The 27,436-nt window shown below is 43.9% G+C and overlaps 5 protein-coding genes across 6 annotated transcripts in view; all 5 read left to right on the top strand.

The window, feature by feature from the left end:
• Positions 1–27,436, top strand: part of LOC120234347 (protocadherin gamma-C4) — a 179,925-nt gene that overhangs the window by 9,730 nt on the left and 142,759 nt on the right. Inside the window, exon 1 of one of the 2 annotated variants that reach the window (XM_039236159.1) lies at positions 575–3,638. The exons of the other annotated variant lie outside the window; for it this stretch is intronic. Coding sequence (XP_039092090.1) covers positions 1,221–3,638 — 2,418 coding nt within the window. The 5' untranslated portion in view covers positions 575–1,220. Of the gene's footprint in view, positions 1–574; positions 3,639–27,436 lie in introns of those variants that run through there. 2 annotated transcript variants of the gene reach the window in all.
• LOC120234348 (protocadherin gamma-A2-like) lies at positions 8,320–11,091 on the top strand. The gene has a single exon (XM_039236172.1). The coding sequence runs from the start codon at positions 8,552–8,554 to the stop codon at positions 11,009–11,011; it is 2,460 nt and encodes an 819-aa protein (XP_039092103.1). The 5' UTR covers positions 8,320–8,551; the 3' UTR covers positions 11,012–11,091.
• Positions 13,984–16,491, top strand: LOC120234350 (protocadherin gamma-A3-like). The gene has a single exon (XM_039236174.1). It carries the CDS (start codon positions 13,999–14,001, stop codon positions 16,489–16,491), a length of 2,493 nt encoding a protein of 830 aa, XP_039092105.1. The 5' UTR covers positions 13,984–13,998.
• Positions 19,760–23,229, top strand: LOC120234345 (protocadherin gamma-B1-like). Its single transcript, XM_039236151.1, has 2 exons — positions 19,760–22,156; positions 23,170–23,229. The coding sequence occupies exons 1-2, from the start codon at positions 19,760–19,762 to the stop codon at positions 23,227–23,229; spliced, it is 2,457 nt and encodes an 818-aa protein (XP_039092082.1).
• LOC120234358 (protocadherin gamma-A4-like) lies at positions 24,536–27,004 on the top strand. The gene has a single exon (XM_039236186.1). The coding sequence runs from the start codon at positions 24,551–24,553 to the stop codon at positions 27,002–27,004; it is 2,454 nt and encodes an 817-aa protein (XP_039092117.1). The 5' UTR covers positions 24,536–24,550.

The raw sequence follows: 27,436 nt of genomic DNA on the forward strand, positions 1-27,436 counted from the left end.
TCTAAGGTTTCCAATATTCAAAGCACAGTGGAAAGGAAATGGGACAGACCAATTTTTAAAAGTCTAGCTTACATTCTAAAAGTTTATTTATGCCTTGGGGTGCCTGTGTGGCTTAGTCAGCTGAGCGACCATCTTTGGCTTAGGTCGTGATCTGGAGGTTCATGAGTTCGAACCCCGCATCAGGCTAGCAGTTGTGCAAGCTGCTGTCAGCGCAGAGCCTTCTTTGCATCCTCTGACTAACCCCCTCTGCCCCTCCCTTGCTGTCTCTCTCTCTCTCTCTCTCAAAAATAAAGAAACGTTAAAAGAAAAAAATTAAAAGTTTATTTACTTTATTTTTTTCATCTTCCAGTCAAAGGGCATTTGCTCTTTTTTTTTTTTTAATTTTTTAATGTTTTTATTCATTTCTAGGAGAGAGAGAGAGAGACAGTGTGAGCAGGGAGGGTCAGAGAGAGAGAGGGAGTCACAGACTGAAACAGGCTCCAGGCTCTGAGCTGGCAGTCAGCACAGAGCCCGACGTGGGGCTCGAACCCACGAACCGCGAGACCATGACCTAAGCGAAAGTCGGACACCTAAGCGAAAGTCGGACGCCTAACCGACTAAGCCACCCAGGCGCCCAGGGCATTTGCTCTTCTATGTGGCTTGAGAAACTGTCAAAAGTTCAAGATATATTAGAGTAGTGTAGGTATGATTTGTCCCCTGTGATATTACATGAATAACAAACAGAAAGCGGATAGCTTGGGATTATGGGGATTCTACTGTATATTGCAATTTAGCAACAGTTAGATGTGATTAATTAAATAAACACAGTATTTTCTCATTCTCAGACATAATTTGTAAAATGCTTAACTATTTCCTTGACAATAAACTAAGACTTAAGGAAAGATAAGTCAGGTTAAAAGAGAAGGGAAAGTTTAAGGATTACCTAGAAGTGTAGTAACTGGTGAGGACTCTGGGCGCCGCTGTTCACCAGTCTGAGAGAGAGGCACTGCTTGCGCGCGCGCACACACAAACACCCACCCACAGAAGAAAAAAAAATAGCTTCTTGGAACCTCCATTACCACCAGATTGAAAACAGTCTCCCTGAAGCTTCCTAGACCCTACTTCTGGACTACTTTCCGCTCTGAAAAATCTTCTGAAAATTCGGTTAATTTGGGCTTAGAAGAAAAGAGAAACAATATCCTTGGTACCGGACTGGGAGAAAACTACGAAAGGAGAGAGCGATGGTGATTCGGGAGAAGCCCAGCTGCAGTGAGCTGTTTCTGCTGTGCCTCTTTCTGGGGCTGTTGTTGGAAGCTTGGGCTGGGAAGATCCAATATACTGTGCCAGAAGAGACAGACAAAGCTTTCTTCGTGGGCAACATCGCCAAAGACCTGGGGTTACAACCTCAGGAGTTCACAGAGCGCAGAGTTCGCATCGTCACCAGAGGTAGGACGCAGCTTTTTGCTTTGAATCCTCGAAGCGGCAGCTTGGTCACAGCGGGCAGGATAGACCGGGAGGAGCTCTGTGCTCAGAGTGTGCCGTGTCTAGTGAGTTTTAACGTCTTGGTAGAGGATGAAATGAAGCTTTACCCTGTTGAAGTGGAAATAATTGATATTAATGACAACACTCCCCAATTTCAGTTAGACGAAGTAGAATTTAAAATGAATGAAATAACTACTCCAGGCACCAGGATCCTTCTGCCTTTTGGGCAAGACCTTGATGTGGGTATGAATTCACTGCAGAGCTACCAGCTAAGCTCCAACCCTCATTTCTCCCTGGATGTTCAACAAGGAGCTAATGGATCCCGGCACCCAGAGATGGTGCTGCAGAATCCCCTGGATAGGGAAGAAGAAGCTGCACACCACCTCCTTCTCACCGCCTCTGATGGGGGCAACCCAGTCCGTTCAGGAACCCTCCGCATTCATGTTCAGGTGGTAGATGTAAATGACAACCCTCCAGCATTTACTCAAGCAGAGTACCACATGAGTGTCCCAGAAAATGTGCCACTGGGTACTCTGCTGCTTACGGTAAAAGCTACTGACCCAGACGAAGGATCCAATGGGGAAGTAACATACTCATTTCACAATACAGACCACAAAATAGCCCAGATATTTCGATTGGATTCTTACACAGGAGAAATATCAAATAAAGAATCCCTCGATTTTGAAGGATACAAAATTTATCCAATGGAAATTCAAGCTCAGGATGGTGCAGGCCTCATGGCCAGAGCCAAGGTTCTAGTTAAAGTTCTGGACATAAATGATAATGCCCCAGAGGTAACCATGACATCTGTCACCACTGCAGTCCCGGAAAACTTTCCTCCTGGAGCTATAATTGCTCTTATCAGTGTGCATGACCAGGACTCTGGAGAAAATGGTGACACTACATGTTCCATTTCTGAAAATCTACCCTTTAAATTAGAAAAGTTAGATGATAGTTATTACCATTTAGTGACGGAAAGAACACTGGACAGAGAACTTACCTCCATCTACAAAATCACAGTAACAGCAACAGATCAAGGAATTCCATCTCTGTCTACAGAAACCTACATATCACTGCAAGTGACAGATATCAACGACAACCCCCCTGTTTTTCCCCAGGATTCCTACTCTACCTTCATTACAGAAAACAATCCCAGAGGTGCCTCCATCTTCTCCTTGAGAGCCGAGGATGCTGACAGCAATGAGAATGCACTAGTCACTTACTCCTTGGCAGAGGACACCATCCAGGGGGCGCCTCTATCCTCCTACATTTCCATCAACTCAGACACTGGTATTTTATATGCCCTGCGGTCCTTCGATTATGAACAGTTCCGCGACCTTCAACTGAGAGTGATGGCGTGTGACAGCGGGGACCCCCCACTCAGCAGCAATGTGTCGCTGAGCCTGTATGTGCTGGACCAGAACGACAATGCCCCTGAAATCCTGTATCCAGCGCTCCCCACCGACGGTTCCACAGGCGTGGAGCTGGCGCCCCGGTCCGCAGAGCCCGGCTACCTGGTGACCAAGGTGGTGGCGGTGGACAGAGACTCTGGCCAGAACGCCTGGCTGTCCTACCGCCTGCTCAAGGCCAGCGAGCCAGGGCTCTTCGCGGTGGGGCTGCACACGGGCGAGGTGCGCACCGCGCGGGCCCTGCAGGACAGAGATGCGCTCAAGCAGAGCCTGGTGGTGGCTGTGCAAGACCACGGCCAGCCCCCTCTCTCAGCCACCGTCACGCTCATTGTGGCCGTTGCCGACAACATCCCAGACGTCCTGGCTGACCTGGGCAGTCTTGAGCCCTCAGCGGACCCTGACTCCTCAGGCCTCACGCTGTACCTGGTGGTGGCGGTGGCCGCAGTCTCCTGCATCTTTTTGGCCTTTGTGATCGTGCTGCTGGGACTCAGGCTGAGACGCTGGCATTCATCCCGTCTGCTCCAGGCTGCGGGGGTCGGATTCGCTGGTTTACCGGCCTCGCACTTTGTGGGCGTGGACGGGGTTCGGGCTTTCCTGCAGATGTATTCCCACGAGGTCTCGCTCAGGGCGGACTCCCGCGAGAGTCACGTGATCTTCCCGCAGCCTAACTATGCGGACACGCTCATCAGCCAGGAGAGCTGTGGGAAAAGCGAGCCTCCGCTGATAACTCAGGATTTACTTGGAGACAAAAAGGAAGCATTTTCTCAGGTAAACGTTTTGTAAATTTATCTAGGTAAAAATAATTCCCGAGTTTACTTACCATTCAGTTTTTTGCTACTAATAGTTCTATTTCCCACATATCTTTGTAGATTTCTGTTTACAAATTCTGGGAAATTACCAGTATGTGTTTATATCCAGGCATAATTATGATTGCTTTTTCATTGAAAAGCAAACTGTAAATTAACTCTAATGAAGGTGATTGGGATGAAGAGTTTTGTGTGAGGTACTGTCTTGGTGTGGAAAGAGCACTGCATCAGAAATAAGAAGATATGACATAATATTTTCCTGTTTTCCTTTGGCGAAATAATTTTACTTTTCTGTTTACCATTCTCTTGCCTAGCAAGGATAGGGTTTGACTATAAAAGATCCATCAAAATTTATGTGACTAATAGTGTTTTCAAATTTCTCTCAGTTACAAATACTAATTTGTTCCTAAATTTAATATAGATGTTGTCTGTCAAGGTGGTGTTTTATCTGGGGATATTTGAAGAGGTAAAGGTTGTCTAAAGTAATATTTTTGTTTGTGTTAATGATTATATAAATCCATGTAAGTTGTAAATTTTTGTTCAATATCTTGGCCCTTTGTGTCATCTCTTATTTCTAGATAATATATGTATGCTGAAGAATACATTAGATGTTTAAGTAACTTATGAAATGAGGTAATAAAATGAACAACGGAAATTTTATTGTGCAACTTGAAAAATAGTTTCTAAGTCTCCTGACTTGTATATTATGCCCATAATGGAAATAACTGACAAAAACTAGGTATATATTCCATTTTAATGTGTGTATTAACTGTTCACAGGAAATGTATCATAGATGAGTAAGTCCATGCTTTGATATACTTACTGTGCTCCAGTAAATTAAAGATATATATCAAAGATAAAAAGAAGAAAGCAAAAGCATGGTAAGGCACAAATAAAAGATATAAATGGATCAAAGATGGAAAAGAAAGTGGTGAGCCAGGCTAAACCTGTGGGAATTATAGTCTTGGCTTAGATGTAGACATTGAAGATGAGGAGGTTGTTCCAGCCCTTTAGCAGGGACAGAGTGTTGGGCTAAACAAGGGACCTGAGCCAAACTTGCTACTTGAATCCAAAATAAGCAGGTTAGACCCTCAGCTAGTTAAAAAAGGAGAAATTTCATTAAAATGCCAACTACCAATTCCTGTGGTCACAACTTTTTGCAACCTGCAGATCAAGGGAGAGAGGTAGATACAGATACTGGCTTCAGAAAATGACCACTAAATTTCTTGGACTTGAGCTGTGATATTCATAGTATTACAGCTGCACACCATTAAAAGACCTACTTATGGCCTGGGGCCTGGGATAGAAACAATTTAAAAACCATTAGAGACAAAGCCCTGAACTGATGAGAGAGGGAGACTGGGAGAGAAAGTAGAAGAAAAAGAGCAATTAAAAAAAACCTTTCTGGGGTGCCTGGGTGACTTACTCAGTTGAGCGTCTCACTTCAGCTCAGGTCATGATTTCATGGTTCCGGAGTTTGAGCCCTCCATTGGGCCTTGCTGATGTCAGCACTGACCCAATAAGAATCCTCTGTCCCCCTCTCTTTCTCTGCTCCCTCCCCTGCTCATGCTCTCTCTTTCTCTCTCTCTCAAATAAAATAAAATGCTCTTCCACTTAAAATAAATGTACAGACCAAAATGTTGAAACACATTGTCTTCTGGAGTTTGTTGCTGAGATACTTTCAACAAATTATCAGTTTAAAGTACCTCCATTTTCTCTCTGATGGCTTTAAAATTTTTCTCTTATTTTTGTATGTCTGAGTGTTGATTTTTATTTTTATTGTGTGTCTGGAGTATACGTTCTATTAATAATATAAGTTATTTCCATTCTGCATTTTCTCAGCTCCTGTTACTTAAATATTTTGCCTGTGTGTATATCTTACAATTCTATTTATTATACCTCAATAAAGAAGGAAAAATTACAAAGCAAACATTTAAAAATAGTAAAAGGAAACAAAAAAATTGGACATTTAAATTTGTACTCCTAAATTACTCTTGGATTACAAATAATCACAATGGAAATAACTACTGTAGAAAGGAACAAAAATTTAAACATTATTTAAAATTGTGGAATACAGCTAAAATAGTACTTGGGGGGGGCGCCTGGGTGGCATAGTCGGTTAAGCGTCCGACTTTCGCTTAGGTCATGATCTCGCGGTTCGTGGGTTCGAGCCCCGCGTCAGGCTCTGTGCTGACTGCCAGCTCAGAGCCTGGACCCTGTTTCGGTCTGTGACTCCCTCTCTCTCTGACCCTCCCCTGCTCACGCTGTCTCTCTCTCTCTCTCCTAGAAATAAATAAAACATTTAAAAAAAATAGTACTTAGGGGTAAGTTTATTGACAAATACAATAACTAAAGGCAAAACAAAACATATGATTTAAAATAAGTGAATTTAGCAAGCCACACAAGAAACAAGGCAAAAAAAAAAAAGAAAAAAGAAAAAAAACCAACCCCATGTTATATCAGCATCCACGTAAAGAAAATAATAGGAAAAATAACCAAGATAAGAGTATCAATTATTGATATGCAAACAAGGAAAAATTCTCATGAAAAAGCAATAGAAACAGATAATAAAAGTCATACTGAAACTGGTGGGGAGAAATTAAAATTCTGTCAAGTCCAGTGGTGGGACTAATATATAGTAGGCAGATGTCATGACTAAAATTCTTTTTAAATATTTTAAAAGAAAATCCCATATTCTGATTAAAAACAAAGTCTTGGAAAAGGATAAAGAAAAGCAAGAGAGACTGGGGGGAAAATAAAACAACTTGATAAATCAAGCAAGAAGTATGAGTGGGAAATAATATACAGAGTAAAACCATGTATTTTCAAAGACAAAGAACAGATAATCTCTAGAGAGCTGCAATAAAGGATGTTGAACAGTTACTTAATGAGACTTGAAAGGATCAAAACAATGTTGATGAAAAGATTTAAAAAATCTAAAAAAGTGGAGGCCCTACTATAAAACAAGGTGAGCTGATATCAATTGTTTGCAATTTTTTCCATTCTCAGAGGAATGGATAAAAGTAAAATTGGGGGCACCTGGGTGGCTCAGTTGGTTAAGCATCCAATTCTTGATTTCAGCTCGGGTCATGATACTAAAGTCATGGGATGGAGCTCTGTGTAGGGCTCTGCAGTGAGTGTGGAGCCTGTTTGGAATTCATTTTCTCTCTCTCTCTCAAAAAAAAAAAAAAAGTAAAAATGACAAAAGTTCAGTAGGGAAGAAACCCAAAGGCAAACAGACCGAAGTATACAGAAGTGGGCAATCTCACTTAAGAAAGTTGATTTAGAGGCACCTGACTGGCTCAGTTGTAAAATCATATACATCTTGATTTTGATATCATGATTTTGAACCCCACGCTGGATATAGAGATTACTTAAATAAACAAATATATTTTAAAAAGAATTTGACTCAAAATCTTAATTAAGATATTATCAAACCCCACCTACTATATATTTAAAAGCTTTATTTATAGCTTATGACTTAGTAGGGTTTATTTCAGGAATGCAAGGATATTCTAGTATGAGAAAATCTAACAATGCAAAACTCCATATTAAGAAATTAAGGATAAAAACGTATATATTCATTTAGAAAGAGACATAATAAAGCTCTTGAGACTGTTCAGCAATGATTAAAATCTTTTAGCAAACTAATAGTTGAATAAAACACCTTTAACTTGATAAAGAGTACCTAGCAAAAACTTACAGAACCACCAAAAGCAATCTACAGATTCAATGCAATACGTGTCAAAATCCCAATGACTTTTTTTTGCAGAAACAGAAGAAAAATCCATTCCAAAATTCATACAGAGTATCAAGAAACCTCAAATAATGAAAACAATCTTGAAAAAGAAGAACAAAGAACAAACCTCCTTCAATTTCATTCTGACTCTCACCTCCAAGCATTGGTACTGAGGTTCTAGAAAACCTCTTCTTGACCCATTCCTGCCCTTTAGTAGTCATCTTCAATAATGTCTTGGAAAAGTGCTGACCCCCAGATCTAGACTGGATACCCTTCTTATTGCCTAGTGGTTCCCACCTTTGTAGCAGTTAGCACATACTATTAAAATACTCTATTTACTTTCCTGTGTCCTCTCCTGTCCTGGAAGCTTCCTGAGAACAAGGACTGTGTTCATCAGGTTCACGATTTCTTTCTCCAGCATCAGTCAGGCAGTGGTGTCAGGTATACAGTAGTCACCCAATTAAATATCTGATAACTTAATCTTTAGAATACAGGTGTTGAAGTTAAATTCTAAGCCATGAAGCACAGAAACACAAAATGTATAGCCTTAGAAGATAAAGTAGCTAATGTTCTAAAGTTGATCTTATTCCTTTTGGATATAAAGTAAGTTGAAGATACTTGGAGCAAGGGCAGTGGCAGCCCTGATTAATGCCTTGAGTGTTCACTAGTCATACTTTTCCTAGCAACTACTATCAAGGTCACATTTGTTTACACATTCTTATTAATCCTGAGAAAAAGTCTCCTGACTTGAAAGAGATATTTGTAAGGCATGGTAAAACTGTAAGATTCTTCAAAGCAACTTCAAAGTTGCAAAGCTAACGAGCAAGAAATAACTTGGGTTTCCCTTAGAGGGTGCAGAAATAACTTAAGCCTCTGAGCGTCGCTGTTCACCACCTGAGAAGTGAAAAGGCTGCAACACCTCAGTACAACATTCCGGCTCCCACAGCAAATAGGGCTGGGCATTTGGCCCCCAGGCTTCCGGGCGGAAAAAAAAAAAATAACCAGCCCAGCAGCCCAAAATTCTCTCTACAGTGACCTGGGTCCTGTGAAAGCTGGTCCCCACAGACCCTGAGGAATAAAGAGGAATAAAACTGGATGCTGGAAGTTGCCTGGGAGAAAAGATTGCAGCAGAAGAAATGGCGGCTCTGCAAAAGTTGTCACAACGCGGAAGGCTTATCCGGTTGTGCTTTCTTTTGGTGGTTTTGTGGGAGGCCGGAGCTGGACAGATGCACTATTCTGTGCCAGAAGAGATTGACAAAGGCTCCTTCGTGGGCGACATCGCCAAGGACCTGGGGCTGGAGCCTCTGACACTGGCAGAACGCGGAATCCGCATAGTCTCCAGAGGTAGGATGCAGCTCTTTGCTCTGAACCCGCGAAGCGGCAGTTTGATTACCGCAGGCAGGATAGACCGAGAGGCGCTTTGTGCTCAGAGTGCGCGGTGCCTGGTGAATTTTAACATACTCCTGGAAGACAAGTTGAATATTTATTCAGTAGAAGTGGAAATAACAGATATTAACGATAATGCCCCTCGCTTTGGAGTGGACGAACTGGAGTTAAAAATCAGTGAAACCAATACGCCAGGATTCCGAATTCCTCTAAAGAGTGCGCATGATGCAGATGTAGGAGAAAACACCCTTCAGAAGTACGAACTGAACCCAAATGACCACTTCTCCCTGGATGTGCGAAGCGGAGTGGATGGGAACAAGTACCCTGAGCTGGTGCTGGAGCTTGCCCTGGACCGCGAAGAGAAGGCTGTTCACCACCTAGTCCTTGTGGCTTTGGATGGGGGCAGCCCGGTCCGATCTGGCACTTCCCGCATCCACGTGACTGTTATGGATGCTAACGACAATGCCCCTGTATTTACACAGTCCGAGTACCGTATAAGTGTTCCTGAGAATATGCCCGTAGGCACCCGGATACTCACAGTGACCGCTACTGACACAGATGAGGGATACAATGCCCAAGTGGCATATTTTCAAGAGAAAAATCCTGGAGAAACCTCAGAGATATTTGAGCTTGAGTCGGCATCTGGAGATATAACAATCATAAAAAGGCTAGACTATGAGGATGCCAAAGTCCATGAAATTGATATTGAAGCTCAGGATGGTCCTGGCCTTCTGACCAGAACAAAGGTTATTGTGACAGTTCTGGATGTGAATGACAATGCCCCAGAATTTTACATGACATCTTCTACCAGCTCAATTCCTGAAGACTCTCCTCCAGGAACCGTAATTGCACTTTTCAATGTATATGACAGAGACTCTGGGCAGAATGCATTTATCACATGTTCACTCCCAGAGAACCTTCCTTTCAAGTTAGAAAGATCAGTGGACAATTACCACCGACTGGTTACAACCAGAGCCCTTGACAGGGAACAGTTTTCCTCTTACAACATCACTGTGACTGCTAAAGATGGAGGAAAACCATCTCTGTCCACGGATGCTTACATTATGCTGCAGGTGGCAGACATCAATGACAACCCACCCACCTTTCCTCACATGTCCTACTCTGCCTACATTCCTGAAAACAATCCCAGAGGTGCTTCTATCATTTCTGTAGTGGCCCATGACCCTGACAGTGACGATAATGCCCGTGTAACTTATTCTTTGACTGAGGACACTCTTCAAGGTGCACCCCTGTCGTCTTACATCTCCATCAACTCTGACACTGGCATCCTGTATGCATTGCGCTCCTTTGACTATGAGCAGTTCCAGGATTTGCAGCTGTGGTTGACTGCATGGGACAATGGGAACCCACCCCTCAGCAGCAACGTGTCTCTGAGCATATTCGTGCTGGACCAGAACGACAATGCCCCTGAAATCCTGTATCCAGCGCTCCCCACCGACGGTTCCACAGGCGTGGAGCTGGCGCCCCGATCCGCAGAGCCCGGCTACCTGGTGACCAAGGTGGTGGCGGTGGACAGAGACTCTGGCCAGAACGCCTGGCTGTCCTACCGCCTGCTCAAGGCCAGCGAGCCAGGGCTCTTCGCGGTGGGGCTGCACACGGGCGAGGTGCGCACCGCGCGGGCCCTGCAGGACAGAGATGCGCTCAAGCAGAGCCTGGTGGTGGCTGTGCAAGACCACGGCCAGCCCCCTCTCTCAGCCACCGTCACGCTCAATGTGGCCGTTGCCGACAACATCCCAGACGTCCTGGCCGATCTGGGCAGCATCAGGACGCCGACCGACCCAGAGGATGCTGACCTCACGCTGTACCTGGTGGTGGCGGTGGCCGCAGTCTCCTGCATCTTTCTGGCCTTTGTGATCGTGCTGCTGGGACTCAGGCTGAGGCGCTGGCACTCATCCCGACATCTCCAGTCGGCGGGGGTCGGGTTGGCGGGCGTGCCGGCCTCACGCTTTGTGGGCGTGGACGGCGTGCGAGCTTTTCTGCAGACGTATTCGCACGAGGTCTCCCTCAGGGCGGACTCCCGGGAGAGTCACGTGATCTTCCCCCAGCCCAACTATGCGGACACGCTTCTCAGTCAGGAGAGCTGTGAGAAAAAGGATTTTCTATCAGCACCCCAGTCTTTACTTGAAGATAAAGGAGAAGAAATATCTCAGGTAAACTCCCTTCACAGTATACTTATGAGGTATTGCTAAAATAAATAGATATATTTACTTCGCCGCTTCCATTGTTTACCACGTGTTTTCTGTTTCACATATTTCCTTGTGAATATATCATTTTTAAGGACATGAGTCCTGGTGAATTATTTCTCAGTAGTTCTGAGAAATGTGTGTTTATACTGTGTACGGGGGGAGTGGGGGTTAGAATCATTGTACCATGAGTTTAAATCAGGAGTTACTATTGGGTGAATATTATATTTAGGTTATCAAAGAGCATTGCATTAGGAACTAGTGTATCTGGTTTCTCCTACTTTCTTTCTCCTCCCTGGGCAAATCATCTCGTCTACCTGGATCCAATAATTTTTTTCCTCTCTTAAAAATATGAGGATTGAGGAATGCCTGCCTGGCTCAGTCAGTGAAGCATCTGACTCTTGATCTTGGGGTGGCGAGTTTGAGCTCCATATGGTGGGTAGAGTTTATTTTAAAAAAGAAAGATTATTTTTAAAAAAGGAAGGTTGAATTTTATGTTTACTCAAGTGCTTTAAAATTCAAGGTTTTGTTTTATAATTTAACTTGTGAATAGTGAAACATTTTAGTTGTCTAATGCCTACACTCAGTTGCAATATTTTTCCTTCAGTTTGGCAGTGAGGTCCTTCATTTTATTTGATTCATATGGCCTTCCCTATTTAAAGTATGGAAATTTAGATATATATACTCCACTGTGTTTTAGGAAGGTATGTCATGGTATCTCCACTTAGTTAAAAATCCCACTGACATCTAAAGTAGCTCTGTGTTGGGGTGACTGGGTAGCTCAGTCAGTTAAGTGTTGGTCTTCTGTTCAGGTCATGATCTCATGGTTCGTAGGTTCGAGCCCTGCACTGGGCTCTGTGCTGACAGCTCAAAGCCTGGAGCCTACTTCAGATTCTGTGTCTCCCTCTCTCTCTGCCCCTCCCCCACTCATGCTCTGTCTCTCAAAAATGAATAAATGTTTTAAAAAAGTAGCTCTGTGTTGGTTGATGAAGTGATTGAATTCTTGTTTGCTCTATAATAAATGGGCAGTGTAATAGTAAACACATTTCTCTTTGATATTTTTATTTTTTCATATCTGGAAACCATATTTACTTTTTATCTTTAAAAATATTATCTATCCTTCAAGGGATTCAGAGGCCATATCAAATAATAGCCCTTAAATATCCTCCGTATACATCTGTCTTCTCAAAGATTTCTTCTCAGAGCAGCTGTTAAAAATATTTCCAGTCCCTCACCTAACCCCAGTCTCCCTCACAGCCACTGTCTTCCTTCCTCATTCTTGTTTCCATGTTGGCTTTTAGTATGTCAGTTATGTTTTTAATAATGAAGAACAACAAATACACTAATAGTCTATGTAACTAGGATCACTTTAAATTTTGATTTGGAAGGAATCATATACTGAGTATTGAATTTAATGGTATTATCATCTTTCAAGGTGCTGTGATATTTTACTATATTTAAGGGCATTTGAAAAGAGTTGATCTGAGCCAATGCACTCAGTTGTGTTTATAACTATTAAATAATTCTCTATGAGCTAAAACTAGAACCCACTGTGGAATAATACATCATAACATCTTTACTTCTAAGTAATAAAGTTTAAACTGAGGAAAATTAAAGACAGAGTTCCATTTAGTGTATATAGTATCTTTTCACAAGAATAAATACTTTATGGATAAGTTTATAACACTGCATGGTTGAAATGACAAATATATTTCTATTTTTGTGTCTGGAGAGGAAAACTAAAACAGAGAGGTTTCTGGAACATAAAACAAAGGTTTATCTCTGCTAGTTTCAGTTGTGGTGTTTAAAAAAACACCCTCACTCTAAATTTAGACAAACTGAACTACTTCCAGTACCCTGAGGTGTGTGATTTCTCTCTTACATCTAGAAGTTGCCATACTGTTGTCTCTCACATCTAGGCCTTTTCCTTGATCCACTCCTGTTTCTTGGGAAAGCCTTTGCTAATTTCCAGGGCCAGGTTGGAGGCCCTCCCATCACCTTTGCTTTCTCCCATTATGGTAGTTGTCTCAGTGCACTGGAATTCCTTGTTTGATTGTATATCTACATAGCTTTGGGCAGGAAGTGGTTATGTTCATAACATTGAATTTTCACATACTGTCTAACACCCAAGTATATGTTTGTTTAATTGAATGGTTTAAACTACAAATATTGAGGGGCGCCTGGGTGGCTTAGTCGGTTAAGCGTCCGACTTTCGCTTGGGTCATGATCTAGCGGTTCGTGGGTTTGAGCCCCGCATCGGGCTCTGTGCTGACTGCCAGCTCAGAGCCTGGAGCCTGTTTCAGAGTCTGTGTCTCCCTCTCTCTCTGACCCTCCCCTGCTCACTCTCTGTCTGTCTCTCTCTCAAAAAAAAAAAAATAATAATAATAAACATTAAAAAAATGTTTTAAACTACAAATATTGAAACTAAGATGTCAGGCTATCAAGGACAAACTTTAATAAATATAACCTTTAAATATATGGCTGATATTTCCGTGTGGTTTTTAAATTTTGAACGTTTCAAAACAGTAATTCCAGCATGTTTGAAGCGATATTGGTGGTCTTAATGCTCTAGCATGACATCCTGGGGAACATGCTTTAATATATAATACTTCAACTGTGTGAAATAGACACCAATCCTATTACTTGTGATACAGAGGATTTCAGGTGTTGGGAAACTTAAAAATTACTAACTTAAGTTTATCTGAGAGGGTGCAGTAAACCATTAGGCCTCTGAGTGTCGCTGCTGACCACTCGAGGAGGAAAACGGAGCTGGAGAGCTAGTCCACCATTTCCTTGTTCCTAAAAAGCAAAGAACCAGTCAGTCAGACTCGAGAAGATCCGAGCTGCTACAAAGCTCATCCTGTCACTCAACCAGCTCTGTGACCCATAAATTAGGACCATAAAAGGCTTAGTTCCTTGAGAAAAAAATAAGATTTGAGTCCATTGTGGGCATTTGGAGCCACATTCACAGAAAATAATTCACCAAAGAGGAAATGACCAAATATCTGAGAGTCAGACATTGCAGAGGATTGTCCCTGCTATTTGTACTTCTGTGGATGCTAAGCAAGACTGGATCCGGGCAGATCCACTACTCAGTGCAAGAGGAGCTGGACAAAGGATCCTTTGTGGGCAACATTTCCAAGAACCTGGGACTGGAGCCCTGGGAGCTGGCAGAGCATGGAGTCCGCATCGTCTCCAGAGGTAGGACTCAGCTCTTTGCTCTGAACCTGCGAAGCGGCAGCTTGGTCACTGCAAGCAGGATAGATCGGGAGGAGCTCTGCGCTCAGAGCACTATGTGTCTAGTAAAATTTAACATCCTAGTAGAAGACAAATTGAAAATTTTTGAAGTAGAAATAGAAATTAAAGACATTAATGATAATGCTCCTGATTTTCTAACAGAGGAATTGGAATTAAAAATTGGTGAACTAACAGTTCCTGGAACTCAGTTTCCACTTAAGACTGCATTTGACCCAGATGTGGGCATGAATTCTCTTAAGAACTACCATCTCAGCCCCAATAACTACTTTTCTCTGACTGTGAAGCATGTCTCTGATGGGACCAAGTACCCAGAGCTGGTGTTGGAGAGGGCTCTGGACCGTGAGCAAAAGGAAGTTCATCAGCTTGTTCTTATTGCTTCTGATGGTGGCAACCCTGTCCGCTCTGGCAACTTGTACATCCAAGTGATAGTTTTGGATGCAAATGACAACCCACCAGTATTTACTCAATCTGAGTATCAATTAAGTGTTCAAGAGAACTTGCCAGTGGGTACCACGCTGCTCACAGTGAATGCTACTGACCCTGATGAAGGATTCAATGCTCAAGTGTCCTATATTCTAGATAAAATGCCTGGGAAAGTCGCTGAGATTTTTTATCTCAACTCAGTGACTGGAGATATATCAATATTAAAAAGTCTAGATTACGAGGATGCTGTGTTCTATGAAATTAAAATTGAAGCACAAGATGGACCTGGTCTGCTTTCAAGAGCTAAGATTTTAGTCACAGTTCTGGATGTGAATGACAATGCCCCAGAAGTAACAATCACTTCTCTTACTGGATCAGTCCTGGAAGAGGCTACTGCGGGAAGAGAAATTGCCCTTATCAATGTGCATGACCGGGATTCTGGGCAAAATGGGCAAGTCACAGTTTTTGTCCTGGGAAATGTGCCATTTAATTTAGAAAAATCAATAGACCAATATTACCGCTTAGTGACAGCCAGATCTCTGGACCGCGAACAGGTGTCTGAATATAACATCACTCTCAGAGCCACAGATGGAGGAAGTCCCCCACTGTCCACGAACATTCACATCACTCTGCATGTTGCAGACATCAATGACAACCCACCTGCCTTCAGTCAGGCCTCCTATTCAGCATACATTCCCGAAAACAACCCCAGGGGAGCTTCCATCTTCTGTGTGACCGCCCAGGATCCCGACAGCATCCAAAACGCCCACATCACTTATGCAGTGACTGAGGATACCATCCAGGGGGCGCCTCTCTCCACCTATATCTCCATCAATTCTGACACCGGTGTCCTGTATGCTCTCCGTTCCTTTGACTATGAGCAGGTTAGAGACCTGAAGCTATTGGTGACAGCCAGTGACAGTGGGAACCCACCCCTCAGCAGCAATGTGTCGCTGAGCATATTCGTGCTGGACCAGAACGACAATGCCCCTGAAATCCTGTATCCAGCGCTCCCCACCGACGGTTCCACAGGCGTGGAGCTGGCGCCCCGGTCCGCAGAGCCCGGCTACCTGGTGACCAAGGTGGTGGCGGTGGACAGAGACTCTGGCCAGAACGCCTGGCTGTCCTACCGCCTGCTCAAGGCCAGCGAGCCAGGGCTCTTCGCGGTGGGGCTGCACACGGGCGAGGTGCGCACCGCGCGGGCCCTGCAGGACAGAGATGCGCTCAAGCAGAGCCTGGTGGTGGCTGTGCAAGACCACGGCCAGCCCCCTCTCTCAGCCACCGTCACGCTCACTGTGGCCGTTGCCGACAACATCCCAGACGTCCTGGCCGATCTGGGCAGCATCAGGACGCCGACCGACCCAGAGGATGCTGACCTCACGCTGTACCTGGTAGTGGCGGTGGCCGCAGTCTCCTGTGTCTTCCTCGCTTTTGTGATCGTGCTGCTGGCGCTCAGGCTGAGGCGTTGGCACTCGTCGCGCCTGCTCCAGGCTGCGGGGGCTGGATTGGCGGGCGTGCCGGCCTCGCGCTTTGTGGGCGTGGACGGGGTGCGCGCTTTTCTGCAGACGTATTCGCACGAGGTCTCGCTCAGGGCGGACTCCCGGGACAGTCACGTGATCTTCCCCCAGCCCAACTATGCGGACACGCTCATTAGCCAGGAGAGCTGTGAGAAAAGTGAATCTTTCCTGGTATCTCATGATTTACCGGAAACGAAAGGAGACCCCAACCTACTTCAGGTAAGTATATTTCTTTATTGGAATATTATAAAGAACAGTTATGCCACTGTGGTTATTATAAAGATTTAATATACATTTATTTGAAACTAAAACAACATGGTAGCCATTAGTTCTGATGTTTAAATAATTTTTTCCTCTCTTCTTTTGGGCCTATGGTAAAAGGGCTCTCCCTGGCCTGGTTATGACTGAGTCGGTGTAGGTAACTAGTTCTGGCCAGTATATTATAAATGGAGGTAATATGTACTTCTCCCTGGGGGAAGTTCTTGTTGGCACTGCAAGAATTTCCAGATCTCTAAGTTATTTTTTGAAATTGTGACTCTTCCTTCTACCTTTATGCTTGAATAACTACACTAAGAGAGAGCCCTACATTGATGTATATATCTGTGCTAAATAGACCTTTTTCATCTTAACTTACTGTGATTTGAAGTTTCTCACTTCAACCTACTTAGCTTATCCTGACTGATAGAAATAAAAAAATATATAAATACTAGGTATTTTAGGCTCCAGTAAAATGATGCTTAGCTCCTTCCAAGGCAGGCCACACTTTTCATTTCAATGACATAAAAATTATTGGGTAAAAAAAAAATGTACAGATTGGTCAATGGTTTTACTTGGCCTATAGTCCTTACTATGTATACCTAAAGTATGTGTGGGTGTATGTGTGCATTCATACTGATTTCAGCCTTTTGCTTGAAAGTGGGAAGGTCAGCTGCCTAAATTGTTATGAGTCTTGGAGTGGCATTACTTGTCCTTTGAGAAGGGTTTTAAAAAATGCAAGGAGATATGTCCCAACGTCAACAGGAGATTTCCAGACCAGCCACTCCAACAATGGAACAGGAGTCCTACAACTCTCTTGAGCCAGAAATTGTTGGCCTGTTTTGAAATTTATGAAATTATTTTCACCCATGAAATCACGTCAGGGAGTCAAACAAAATGAGACCAAATATATTTCATTAGAATTCAAATAAAGGGACAGCTATCTCCCTCAATATATTAGAAAGAGATATAGTCAAGAGTGAGACATGGGGCCTGAGCAAAATAACTTGAGAGCAGAAAAAGGTATATCTTCACTCAAACATTTGATACAGTACAGGGGAAAAGGCACATAATCTTTAAAATACCTTCTTTAAGGAAAAATCTTTATAATACTAGTATCACTTTCCTCATAAATAGAAAAATTATTAAATGTGTAGTGCTAGGGGAACTTTAGATTATCAAAGAGAATTTTCTAACATCCTATATAAAACAAAGCCTACATAAATGTTGTGAAAGTGTACAGATAGTACAAAGGCAGTACAATTTCCATCTGTTGGAATGGATGAATAATGAAAAGTCTCAGACATTTCATTTTCACCAAAAAGGACTTTTAAAAGGATGGGCAAGGGGCATCTGGGTGGCTCAGTCAGTTAAGCGGCTGACTTCAGCTCAGGTCATGATCTTGCAATCCTTGAGTTGGAGCCCCACATCAGGTTCTATGCTGACAGCTCAGAATCTGGAGCCTGCTTCTGATTCTGTGTCTCCCTCTGTCTCTACCCCTCCACTGCTTGCTCTCTGTCTCTCTCTTTCCCAAAAATAATAAATATTTTTTTAAAAAGGATGGGCAAAATTTTATTACAACAGAAAGGGGGAGAATTTATAGCAAAAGGAACAGAAAATACAAAATCACGAGGTAGAGAAAACAATGAAAATAACATCTTGGGAAAATAGATAATAGTCTGTTCTGACTAGCGTGTGATATGAGGATGGTGGGTGCAGAGCAGCAGAAGAAACCATTACATTGGCATCTAATTTGTTAGTGCATTTAAAATAAAGCTATTTATTTTAGTTACCCAAGATGAAAGATGAGTTCAAGGATCACAGGGTAAGTTCCAAAATGAAGTGTCTAAGGACTCTCAATGCTATCCAAGATTTACTAGTGATCAAGTCAAATTCATTATACTTATTAATGGTATAAAACAGCTGGAGCTGAGTATTCGCATTATGGAGTATTGCATATATATTTATAAAAAAGCACTGGTTGGGGCACCTGAGTGGCTCATTCCGTTGGGCGTCTGACTTTGGCTCAGATCATGATCTCGCGGTTAGTGGGTTCAGGCCCTGCGTCGGGGTCTGTGCCTCCAGCTCAGAGCCTGGAGCCTGTTTCGAATTCTGTGTCTCCCTCTCTCTCTGACCCTCCCCTGCTCATGCTGTCTCTATCTCTCTCTCAAAAATAAATAAAACATTAAAGAAAATTAAAAAAGAAAAGTACTGATTGCATCAAAATAAATAAGGCTTTCTCAAGATTCAGGTTTTTAAAAGCATTTGTTCTAAATTGATCACTTCAACAAAATGTCAGGCTGTGCTATACTTATTGGGAAGATTACCTATGTTTAAAAAAGTGAACAATATATTAAAATAAGTCTGGGGTCTTGACTTTCTCTTTTTGCAAAGACTATCTTTGAAAAGTATTACTGAATTGATAAAGTATTAATGGAGAGAGTCAAAATAAGTAAGGTTATGGATTTTACAAAAATGTAAGGATTATAGTTCACTAAAATGTGGATAAAAAGCCAGTAATTTATTTGGTTACATCCATACTAGTCATTGCAGTGTTTATAAATACAGTCGAATCATTAAAGATATTTTTGCCCCCAAAACTGAAAAAAAATGGTTGCATGCCATGTGAAATTCTTTAATATAAAAATAATGTAAAGTGATGGCAACACTTAATGATAAAAGTGATAAGAATAGAAAATATCCAGTTTAGAGGAGAAAAATAAGGGGCGCCTGGGTGGCACAGTCGGTTGAGCATCCGGCTTCGGCTCAGGTCATGATCTGACGGTTCGTAGGTTCAAGCCCCGCGTCGGGCTCTGTGCTGACAGCTACCTCAGAGCCTGGAGCCTGTCTTCGGATTCTGTGTCTCCCTCTCTCTCTGAGCCTCCCCTGCTCACGCTGTCTCTCTTTCTCTCAAAAATAAATTTAACATTAAAAATTTTTTAAAAAGAAAAATAAGCATTTGTGTTTTTACACCAAATAAAAAGACAACCTCCATAGATTCAAGAGCTTACCCTTTCTTTGAGAGTAAATGGCTTGGCAACATGCAGTTCTCTCAGACAACCTCCGAGTGCCGCTGTTGACCAAAGGGAAGAAAGGAGTTCTCCCGTTCTGCGTGAGAGCTGGACAGTGCTTTCCTGCTTTGTCTTGCCTACATCAGAACGCAGAGGCAGCGCCAGTGAACCCACTAGTTCCTGACAAGGAAGCCCTACCCTCAAATCACGCAAGTCTAGGTACTGTCACTGATTTTTTTTAAACATCCCAGAGACATCCCTGAAAAGAAGCTTCCCAGAGAGTTCAAAAAATGCAAAGAAGCTCCAGAAAAACCGAACTGATGAAAATTCAGGTACTGTTTCTCTTACTGCTGTCTTTGTTGTGGGGGACTGCCTCCCAGCACATCCAGTATACGATTCCGGAAGAGCTGGCCAAAGGCTTGAGGGTGGGGAACCTCGCCAAGGACCTGAAGCTCAGTGTCCAGGAGTTGTCAGCTCGAAAACTGCGGGTTAGTGCAGAGAATTTCTTCACTGTGATTGCAGAGAGTGGGGATTTGTTAGTCAATGGTAGGATAGATCGAGAAGAAATTTGTGGGAGGAAATCGGAGTGTGCACTAGAATTTGAAATGGTCGCTGAAAATCCAATCAATGTTTTCCACGTGATTGTTACAATCCAAGATATTAACGACAATGCACCACATTTCACTGCAAAAGGCTTTGACTTGGAGATCTGCGAGTCAGCCTTACCAGGTGTAAAATTCCCTCTGGATTCTGCACAAGATGCAGATGTAGAAAGTAACTCCCTGAAGATATACACTATCAACCCCAATGAACATTTCTCTGTGACAACAAAGGGAAGTCCCGATGGAAGTAAATACCCAGAATTACTGCTGGAAAAACCTCTGGACAGAGAACAGCAGAGCTCCTACCAGTTAATCCTGACTGCCGTAGATGGTGGAGACCCTCCATTAAGTGGAACCACCCAGATCCAGATTCGGGTCACCGATGCCAATGATAATGCCCCATTGTTCAGCCAGGACACATACAGAGTTAGCATCCAAGAAAACGTGCCCTGGGGGACCTCTGTGTTGCAAGTGATGGCCACAGACCAGGACCAGGGAGTTAATGCAGAGATCACCTATGCCTTCCTCAATGCCCCAACAAGTACCAGCCTTCTCTTCAATCTCAATCCAAATACTGGTGACATTACAACTAATGGTACATTGGACTTTGAAAAGGCAAGTAGATATATGTTGAGTGTAGAAGCCAAGGATGGAGGAGTACACACGGCTCACTGTAATGTTCAGATTGAAATTGTTGATGAGAATGACAATGCCCCAGAGGTCACATTGATGTCCTTTTCTAACCAGATCCCTGAGGACTCAGACATTGGAACCATAATAGCCCTCTTTAAAGTGAGAGACCGAGATTCTGGGCAAAATGGACTGGTGAAGTGCTATATTCAGGAAGAAGTTCCCTTCAAATTAGAACCTACGTCCAAGAATTATTACAAGCTGGTGATTGACAATGCCCTAGATAGAGAACAGATGGCAGAGTACAATATCATCATCACAGCCACTGACGAAGGCAAGCCGTCCCTATCCTCCAGTACAGGCGTCAACCTGCGCATCAGCGATGTCAACGACAATGCGCCGGTTTTCCACCAGGCCTCCTACCTGGTCCGCGTGATGGAGAACAACCCTCCTGGAACGTCCATCGCCCAAGTCAGCGCCTCCGACCCCGACCTGGGGCCCAACGGCCACGTCTCCTACTCCATCGTGGCCAGCGACCTGGAGCCACGGGCGCTGGCGTCCCACGTGTCCGTGAACACGCAGAGCGGCGTGGTGTTCGCGCAGCGCGCCTTCGATCACGAGCAGCTGCGCGCCTTCGAGCTGACGGTGCAGGCGCGCGACCAGGGCTCGCCAGCGCTCAGCGCCAACGTGAGCCTGCGCGTGTTGGTGGGCGACCGCAACGACAACGCGCCCAGGGTGCTGTACCCGGCGCTGGGGCCCGACGGCTCGGCGCTCTTCGACACGGTGCCGCGCGCCGCGCAGCCCGGCTACCTGGTCACCAAGGTGGTGGCGGTGGACGCCGACTCGGGACACAATGCCTGGCTGTCGTACCACGTGCTGCAGGCCAGCGAGCCCGGACTCTTCAGCCTGGGGCTGCGCACGGGCGAGGTGCGCACTGCGCGTGCTTTGGGCGACCGGGACGCGGCGCGCCAGCGCCTGCTGGTCGCCGTGCGGGACGGGGGACAGCCGCCCCTGTCTGCCACCGCCACGCTGCACCTGGTGTTCGCTGACAGCCTACAGGAAGTACTGCCCGATATCGGCGACCGTCCGGAGGCCTCTGACCCCCAGGCCGAGCTGCAGTTTTACCTGGTGGTGGCCTTGGCTTTGATCTCCGTGCTCTTCCTCCTCGCGGTGATTCTGGCGGTTGCCCTGCGCCTGCGCCGCTCCTCCAGCCCCGCAGCCTGGGGCTGCTTTCAGTCAGGTCTCGGTTCCAAATCTGGACCTGGGGTTCTCCCGAATTACAGTGAAGGGACTTTGCCTTATTCCTACAACCTGTGCGTTGCCTCACAATCAGCTAAGACAGAGTTTAATTTTTCCAACCTGAAACCAGAAATGACTCCACCTCGAGATCTTCTTTATGAAGATCCTTGTATGGATGTAGGTGCCCTCAGTGAAGACCTCCAATTTGCCTCTCACGTGAGTTCTGCAAACGTGCTTTTATTCTCAATTGTGCATAATTATTTTTTATTGTTTTTCATTTTCCCAGTGATGGTAGTGATAGAAGAGGTGTCTTGGATGGGCAGAGATTGATTCCTTAATTGCTTAGTAGTCTTGGCAGTTACACAGTATTTCTCAATCTGTACTGTTGGCAATTTTGTATGATCAGAAAATACTGGTAAGGAGAGCTCATTCTTGGATGTCACCACCTCTAGTAAGAGTATTGCCCTTTCTTAGTTGGTGTGTGATACTATTTTTTTCAGGCTTTTTTCTTCATAAATGTACTGACAGTCCTTACTGCTTAAAGTTCATCAAATCTATTATAGTTTTTTCATATCTTTGTTGCAATGTGTATTTTTAATAGAGCCTTCCAATAGTTAAATTTCTTAGCACTTATTTGCCTGTAGACATGTAGAAAAGACTGACTTGGATTACTAATTTCAGTCAATTTTATTTCCACTCCATAATCTCACTCAAAAATAATTTTCTGGGGAGCCTGACTGGCTCAGTTAGTAAAACATGTGACTATCCATCTAGGGGTTGTGGGTTCAGGCCCTAGCTGGGTGTAGAGATTACTTAAAAATAAAATCTTTAAAAAATAACTGTCTTGGGGAGCCTGGGTGGGTCAGTCAGTTAAGTGTCCAACTCTTGATTCCGACTCAGGTCATGATCTCACAGTTCGTAAGTTTGAGCCCTGTGTTGCACTGTGTACTGACAGTGCAGAGCATGCTTAGGATTCTTGCTCCCTCTCTCTGCCCTTCCTTTGCTTGCTCTCTATGTCTCTCTCAAAAATAAACTTTACAAAATAACCTTCTTAACCATTATGTAATAATTTATTTCTATACTCTTTCTACTTTGTCACTGTTGTGATTAAGAACACAATGAGCCTTTTTGTGTATAAAGCCTCTTTCATAATTCTTTTTTTTAGTATAGGTTTCTGAGAAGTGAGTCAAAGTTTTTTGAAACATCTCATTTTACCTCTTAATCCCCAGCAATTTGTGAGTTCTTTGAAGATTGTGAAAATTACCTTTAATCTGCTCTCCAAAGTTTGATGATTTTAATACTCTGAATAAATAATGGACTTCTTGTCTGATTAATATTTATAAGTAACTTCTAGGAGCTAATTATTATATGAGGATTAATCTAAACAACTGGCTACTTTCTGCTTTATATTAAATTTTCAGAAATTAGCAAATTACTCAAAGTATTCATGTATAAAAACACTATGAAACATACAATGATAACATATATATACACCTACTGAAAATTTTCCTTTTAGTGGTTATTTCTAAAATCAAACCTAAAGTAAACTTATATATAATAGTAAAATAATACCTTCTGGATGTGTCCGTATGTGGTACTGAATATTGTCTGCTGTTTACATACAAAGCTTCAGTTTAACTTTTCTGTCTTTTTTATATTTATTATTTATTTTTAATATCAGAGTTACCCATTGTTTTAGGGCTTTGCACTTATATTAGTGATACACTCATTAAACATTGAAAAACTGCTGTCTACTCTATGAAAGGTGCTGTTCTAAACTTTGAGGACACACTGTGAACATGATAGTCACAAACATAGCCTGTGGTCTAAAATCTTCTTCATACAAAATTAATAAACAAATTACCTTCCCAAACCTCTATCATATTTGCAAGCACATTTGCTCAGGGTAAGACTAGCTCTTGAACAGTAGATGTTTTCTTACAAGAGATTTGAAAAGTTGCCCATATTCTAAAGGGTCAACTCATGTAAGGGAACTTGTTTCTGCATAGGTAGGGACTAGAGCTCAGATCTCCAACTTCCCTGAGCCTGACACTGTTTTTTTTCATCAAGTTCATCCTTTTTCCTGGGAACGATAAATGGGTCACCCACACAATGCATAGTACTGAAAGTGGACTATGAAAATAAATAATGGAAAAACTTAAAAGAAAAAAATCACCATATATTCTTTAAAAATAAATATATTACTTTAGAGGGCTTATTGTACAGTAACATTTGGGTCATGCATAGATTTTTATTATAAATAAAATAACAGGAGCTTGAATTTTATTCTTTTGGGGAGAAATAGATTATGGAAAAGAAATAGTATAAACAGTTTTTCTTTACCAAGAATAGATCGCAGTAAGAGGTTAGGACTCTGAGTGTCGCTGTTCACCAGTCAAGGGAAAAAGACAACCAGGAATTTAATTCAAACCACAAGATTCCTGCATCACAAAGCCCTAGCCCTGTAGTTTTCGGAAGCTTCAGACTGCACCCCAGAACTCCAAAATCCAACGGTGAAAGCACATAATCTTGGACACTGAAGATTCTGGGGCTCTTCCGACCTCCACTGAGGGAACACCCAAGCGCAAGCTATTCCGCAGCGGGGCTGCAATGGCGGCTCCTCATTATCAGCCAGACTGCATCTGGCTGGTCAGGATCTGCGTTCTCCTAGGGACCCTATGGGAAATCCAGGCAGAACTGATCCACTACTCGGTGCCTGAGGAGCTGGAGAAAGGCTCTTATGTGGGCAACATCGCCAAGGACCTGGGACTGGAGCCCCGGGAACTGTCAGAGCGGGGAGTCCGCATCATCTCCAGAGGTAGGACGCAGCTCTTTGCTCTCAACCCGCGAAGTGGCAGCTTGGTCACCGCAGGTAAGATAGACCGGGAAGAGCTCTGTGAGAGATCTCCAAAGTGTGTAGTAAGCCTGGAGATTCTTCTGGAGGACGAGGTGAAGATTTTTGGAGTAGAAGTGGAAATAATCGATGTTAATGATAACGCGCCCAACTTTGGGACAGAGCAAAGGGAAATTAAAGTCGCTGAAAATGAAAGTCCTGGGACAAGATTTCCTCTTCCTGAAGCTTTTGATCCAGATGTAGGGGTCAACTCCCTGCAGGGTTACCACCTCAGTTCGAATGTTCACTTCTCCCTAGATGTGCAAAGTGGAGTGGATGGCATTAAGTACCCTGAGCTGGTGCTGGAGCTTGCCCTAGATAGAGAAGAAGAGGCGGTTCACCACCTCCTTCTCATCGCCTTTGACGGAGGTGACCTGGTTCACTCTAGCACTGTCAAGATTCATGTAAGGCTTGTGGATACCAACGACAATGCTCCTATATTTACTCAGCCACAGTACCATGTGAATGTTCCAGAGAATGTGCCAGTGGGCCACCGGCTACTCACTGTAAAGGCCACTGATCCAGATGAAGGAGCCAATGGAGAAGTAACATATTCTTTCCGAAAAGTGAGAGATAAAATGTCCCAACTATTCCAGTTGAATTCTTTGACTGGGGACATAACAGTAGTGGGGAATCTAGATTATGAAGACTCTGGATTCTATGACATAGATGTAGAAGCCCACGATGGACCTGGACTCCGAGCCAGAAGTAAGGTACTGGTGACAGTTCTGGATGTAAATGACAATGCTCCAGAAGTCACAGTTACATCTCTCACCAGCTCTATTCAAGAAACTTCTTCCCCAGGTACAGTAATTGCACTTTTCAATGTGCATGACAGTGATTCAGGAGAGAATGGCCTTATCACATGTTCTATTCTGGGTGATTTGCCATTCATTCTTGAAAAGACCTATGGAAATTATTATCGTCTGTTGACACACAGAACACTGGATAGGGAAGAAGTCTCAGAATATAACATCACAGTAACTGCCATTGATCATGGAACTCCACCACTGTCTACAGAAACTCACATCTCACTGCAAGTGGCAGACATCAATGACAACCCACCTGCTTTTCCTCATGCTTCTTACTCTGCCTACATTCCTGAAAACAACCCTAGAGGAGCTTCCATTTTATCCTTGTCTGCTCAGGACCCTGACAGCATTGAGAATGCCAGAGTAACTTACTCCTTGGCTGAGGACACACTCCATGGGATGTCTCTCTCCTCCTCTGTTTCCATCAACTCTGATACTGGTGTCCTGTATGCACTGTGCTCCTTCGACTATGAGAAGGTTAGAGACCTGCAACTACTAGTGACAGCCAGCGACAGTGGGGACCCTCCACTCAGCAGCAATGTTTCCTTGAGTATTTTTGTTCTGGACCAGAACGACAATGCCCCTGAAATCCTGTACCCTGCTCTCCCCACTGATGGTTCCACAGGTGTGGAGCTGGCACCCCGATCAGCAGAGCCTGGCTACCTGGTGACCAAGGTGGTGGCGGTGGACAAAGACTCTGGCCAGAATGCCTGGCTGTCTTACCGCCTGCTCAAGGCCAGCGAGCCAGGGCTCTTTGCGGTGGGGCTGCACACGGGCGAAGTGCGCACTGCACGGGTGCTGCTGGACAGAGATGCGCTGAAGCAGAGTCTGGTGGTGGTGGTGCAGGACCACGGCCAACCCCCTCTCTCGGCCACCGTCACACTCACTGTGGCTGTGGCCAACAGCATCCCAGACGTCCTGGCTGAACTGGGCAGCCTCAAGCCCTCAGCCTATGTTGACGACTCTAGCCTCACGCTTTACCTGGTGGTGGCAGTAGCCACAGTTTCCTGTGTCTTCCTTGCCTTTGTCATTGTGCTGCTAGCGCTCAGGCTGAGGCGCTGGCACACTTCGCGTCTCCTCCAGGCGGCGGGGGTCGGATTCGCTGGCGTGCCGGCCACGCACTTTGTGGGCGTGGACGGGGTTCGGGCTTTCCTGCAGACGTATTCCCAGGAGGTCTCCCTCAGGGCGGACTCCCGGGAGAGTCACGTGATCTTCCCTCAGCCTAACTATGCGGACAAGCTCATCAGCCAGGAGAGCTGTGGGAAAAGCGAGCCTCTGGTGATAACTCAGGATTTACTTGAAATAAAAGGAGACCCTGGCCCTCATCAGGTGAGTCGATCTTGCCACACCAAAACATAGGCAGAGAGCTACATAAGGTCCAATTGTATAAGATAGGTAATTGATGAAGGCACTTTTTTAGTGTTCTATTACTTCAAAGCGGAGAGGCAAATGATTCCTTAAAAATAATCAATAGTAGTTACCACTCCTAAAATCTGTTTATAACTTATCATTTGTAGTCTTCATGTAGTTACACATTCAACAACAATTTCTTAATTATATATCTCTAACCTCTCTTCTTTAAGTGCCATTTTCCTTTAGGTATTACTGAAAGGTTAAATTAGTACTGTGAGATGTGGTGGAGTATGCGACTCTTGACTTTGGGGTCATGAATTTGAGCCCCATGTTGGGTGTAGAGATTATTTTTTAAAAAAGAACTGAAGTGAAAGGCAGTTGGGTAAAATCAAATTAAAGCATTCTCTCTTATGAAGCTGTTATTGATTCTAGACTGAG

This window comes from Hyaena hyaena, unplaced genomic scaffold (assembly GCF_003009895.1).
Source record: "Hyaena hyaena isolate Hyena2069 unplaced genomic scaffold, ASM300989v1 scaffold_107, whole genome shotgun sequence".
Classification (NCBI taxonomy): Eukaryota; Metazoa; Chordata; class Mammalia; order Carnivora; family Hyaenidae; genus Hyaena; species Hyaena hyaena.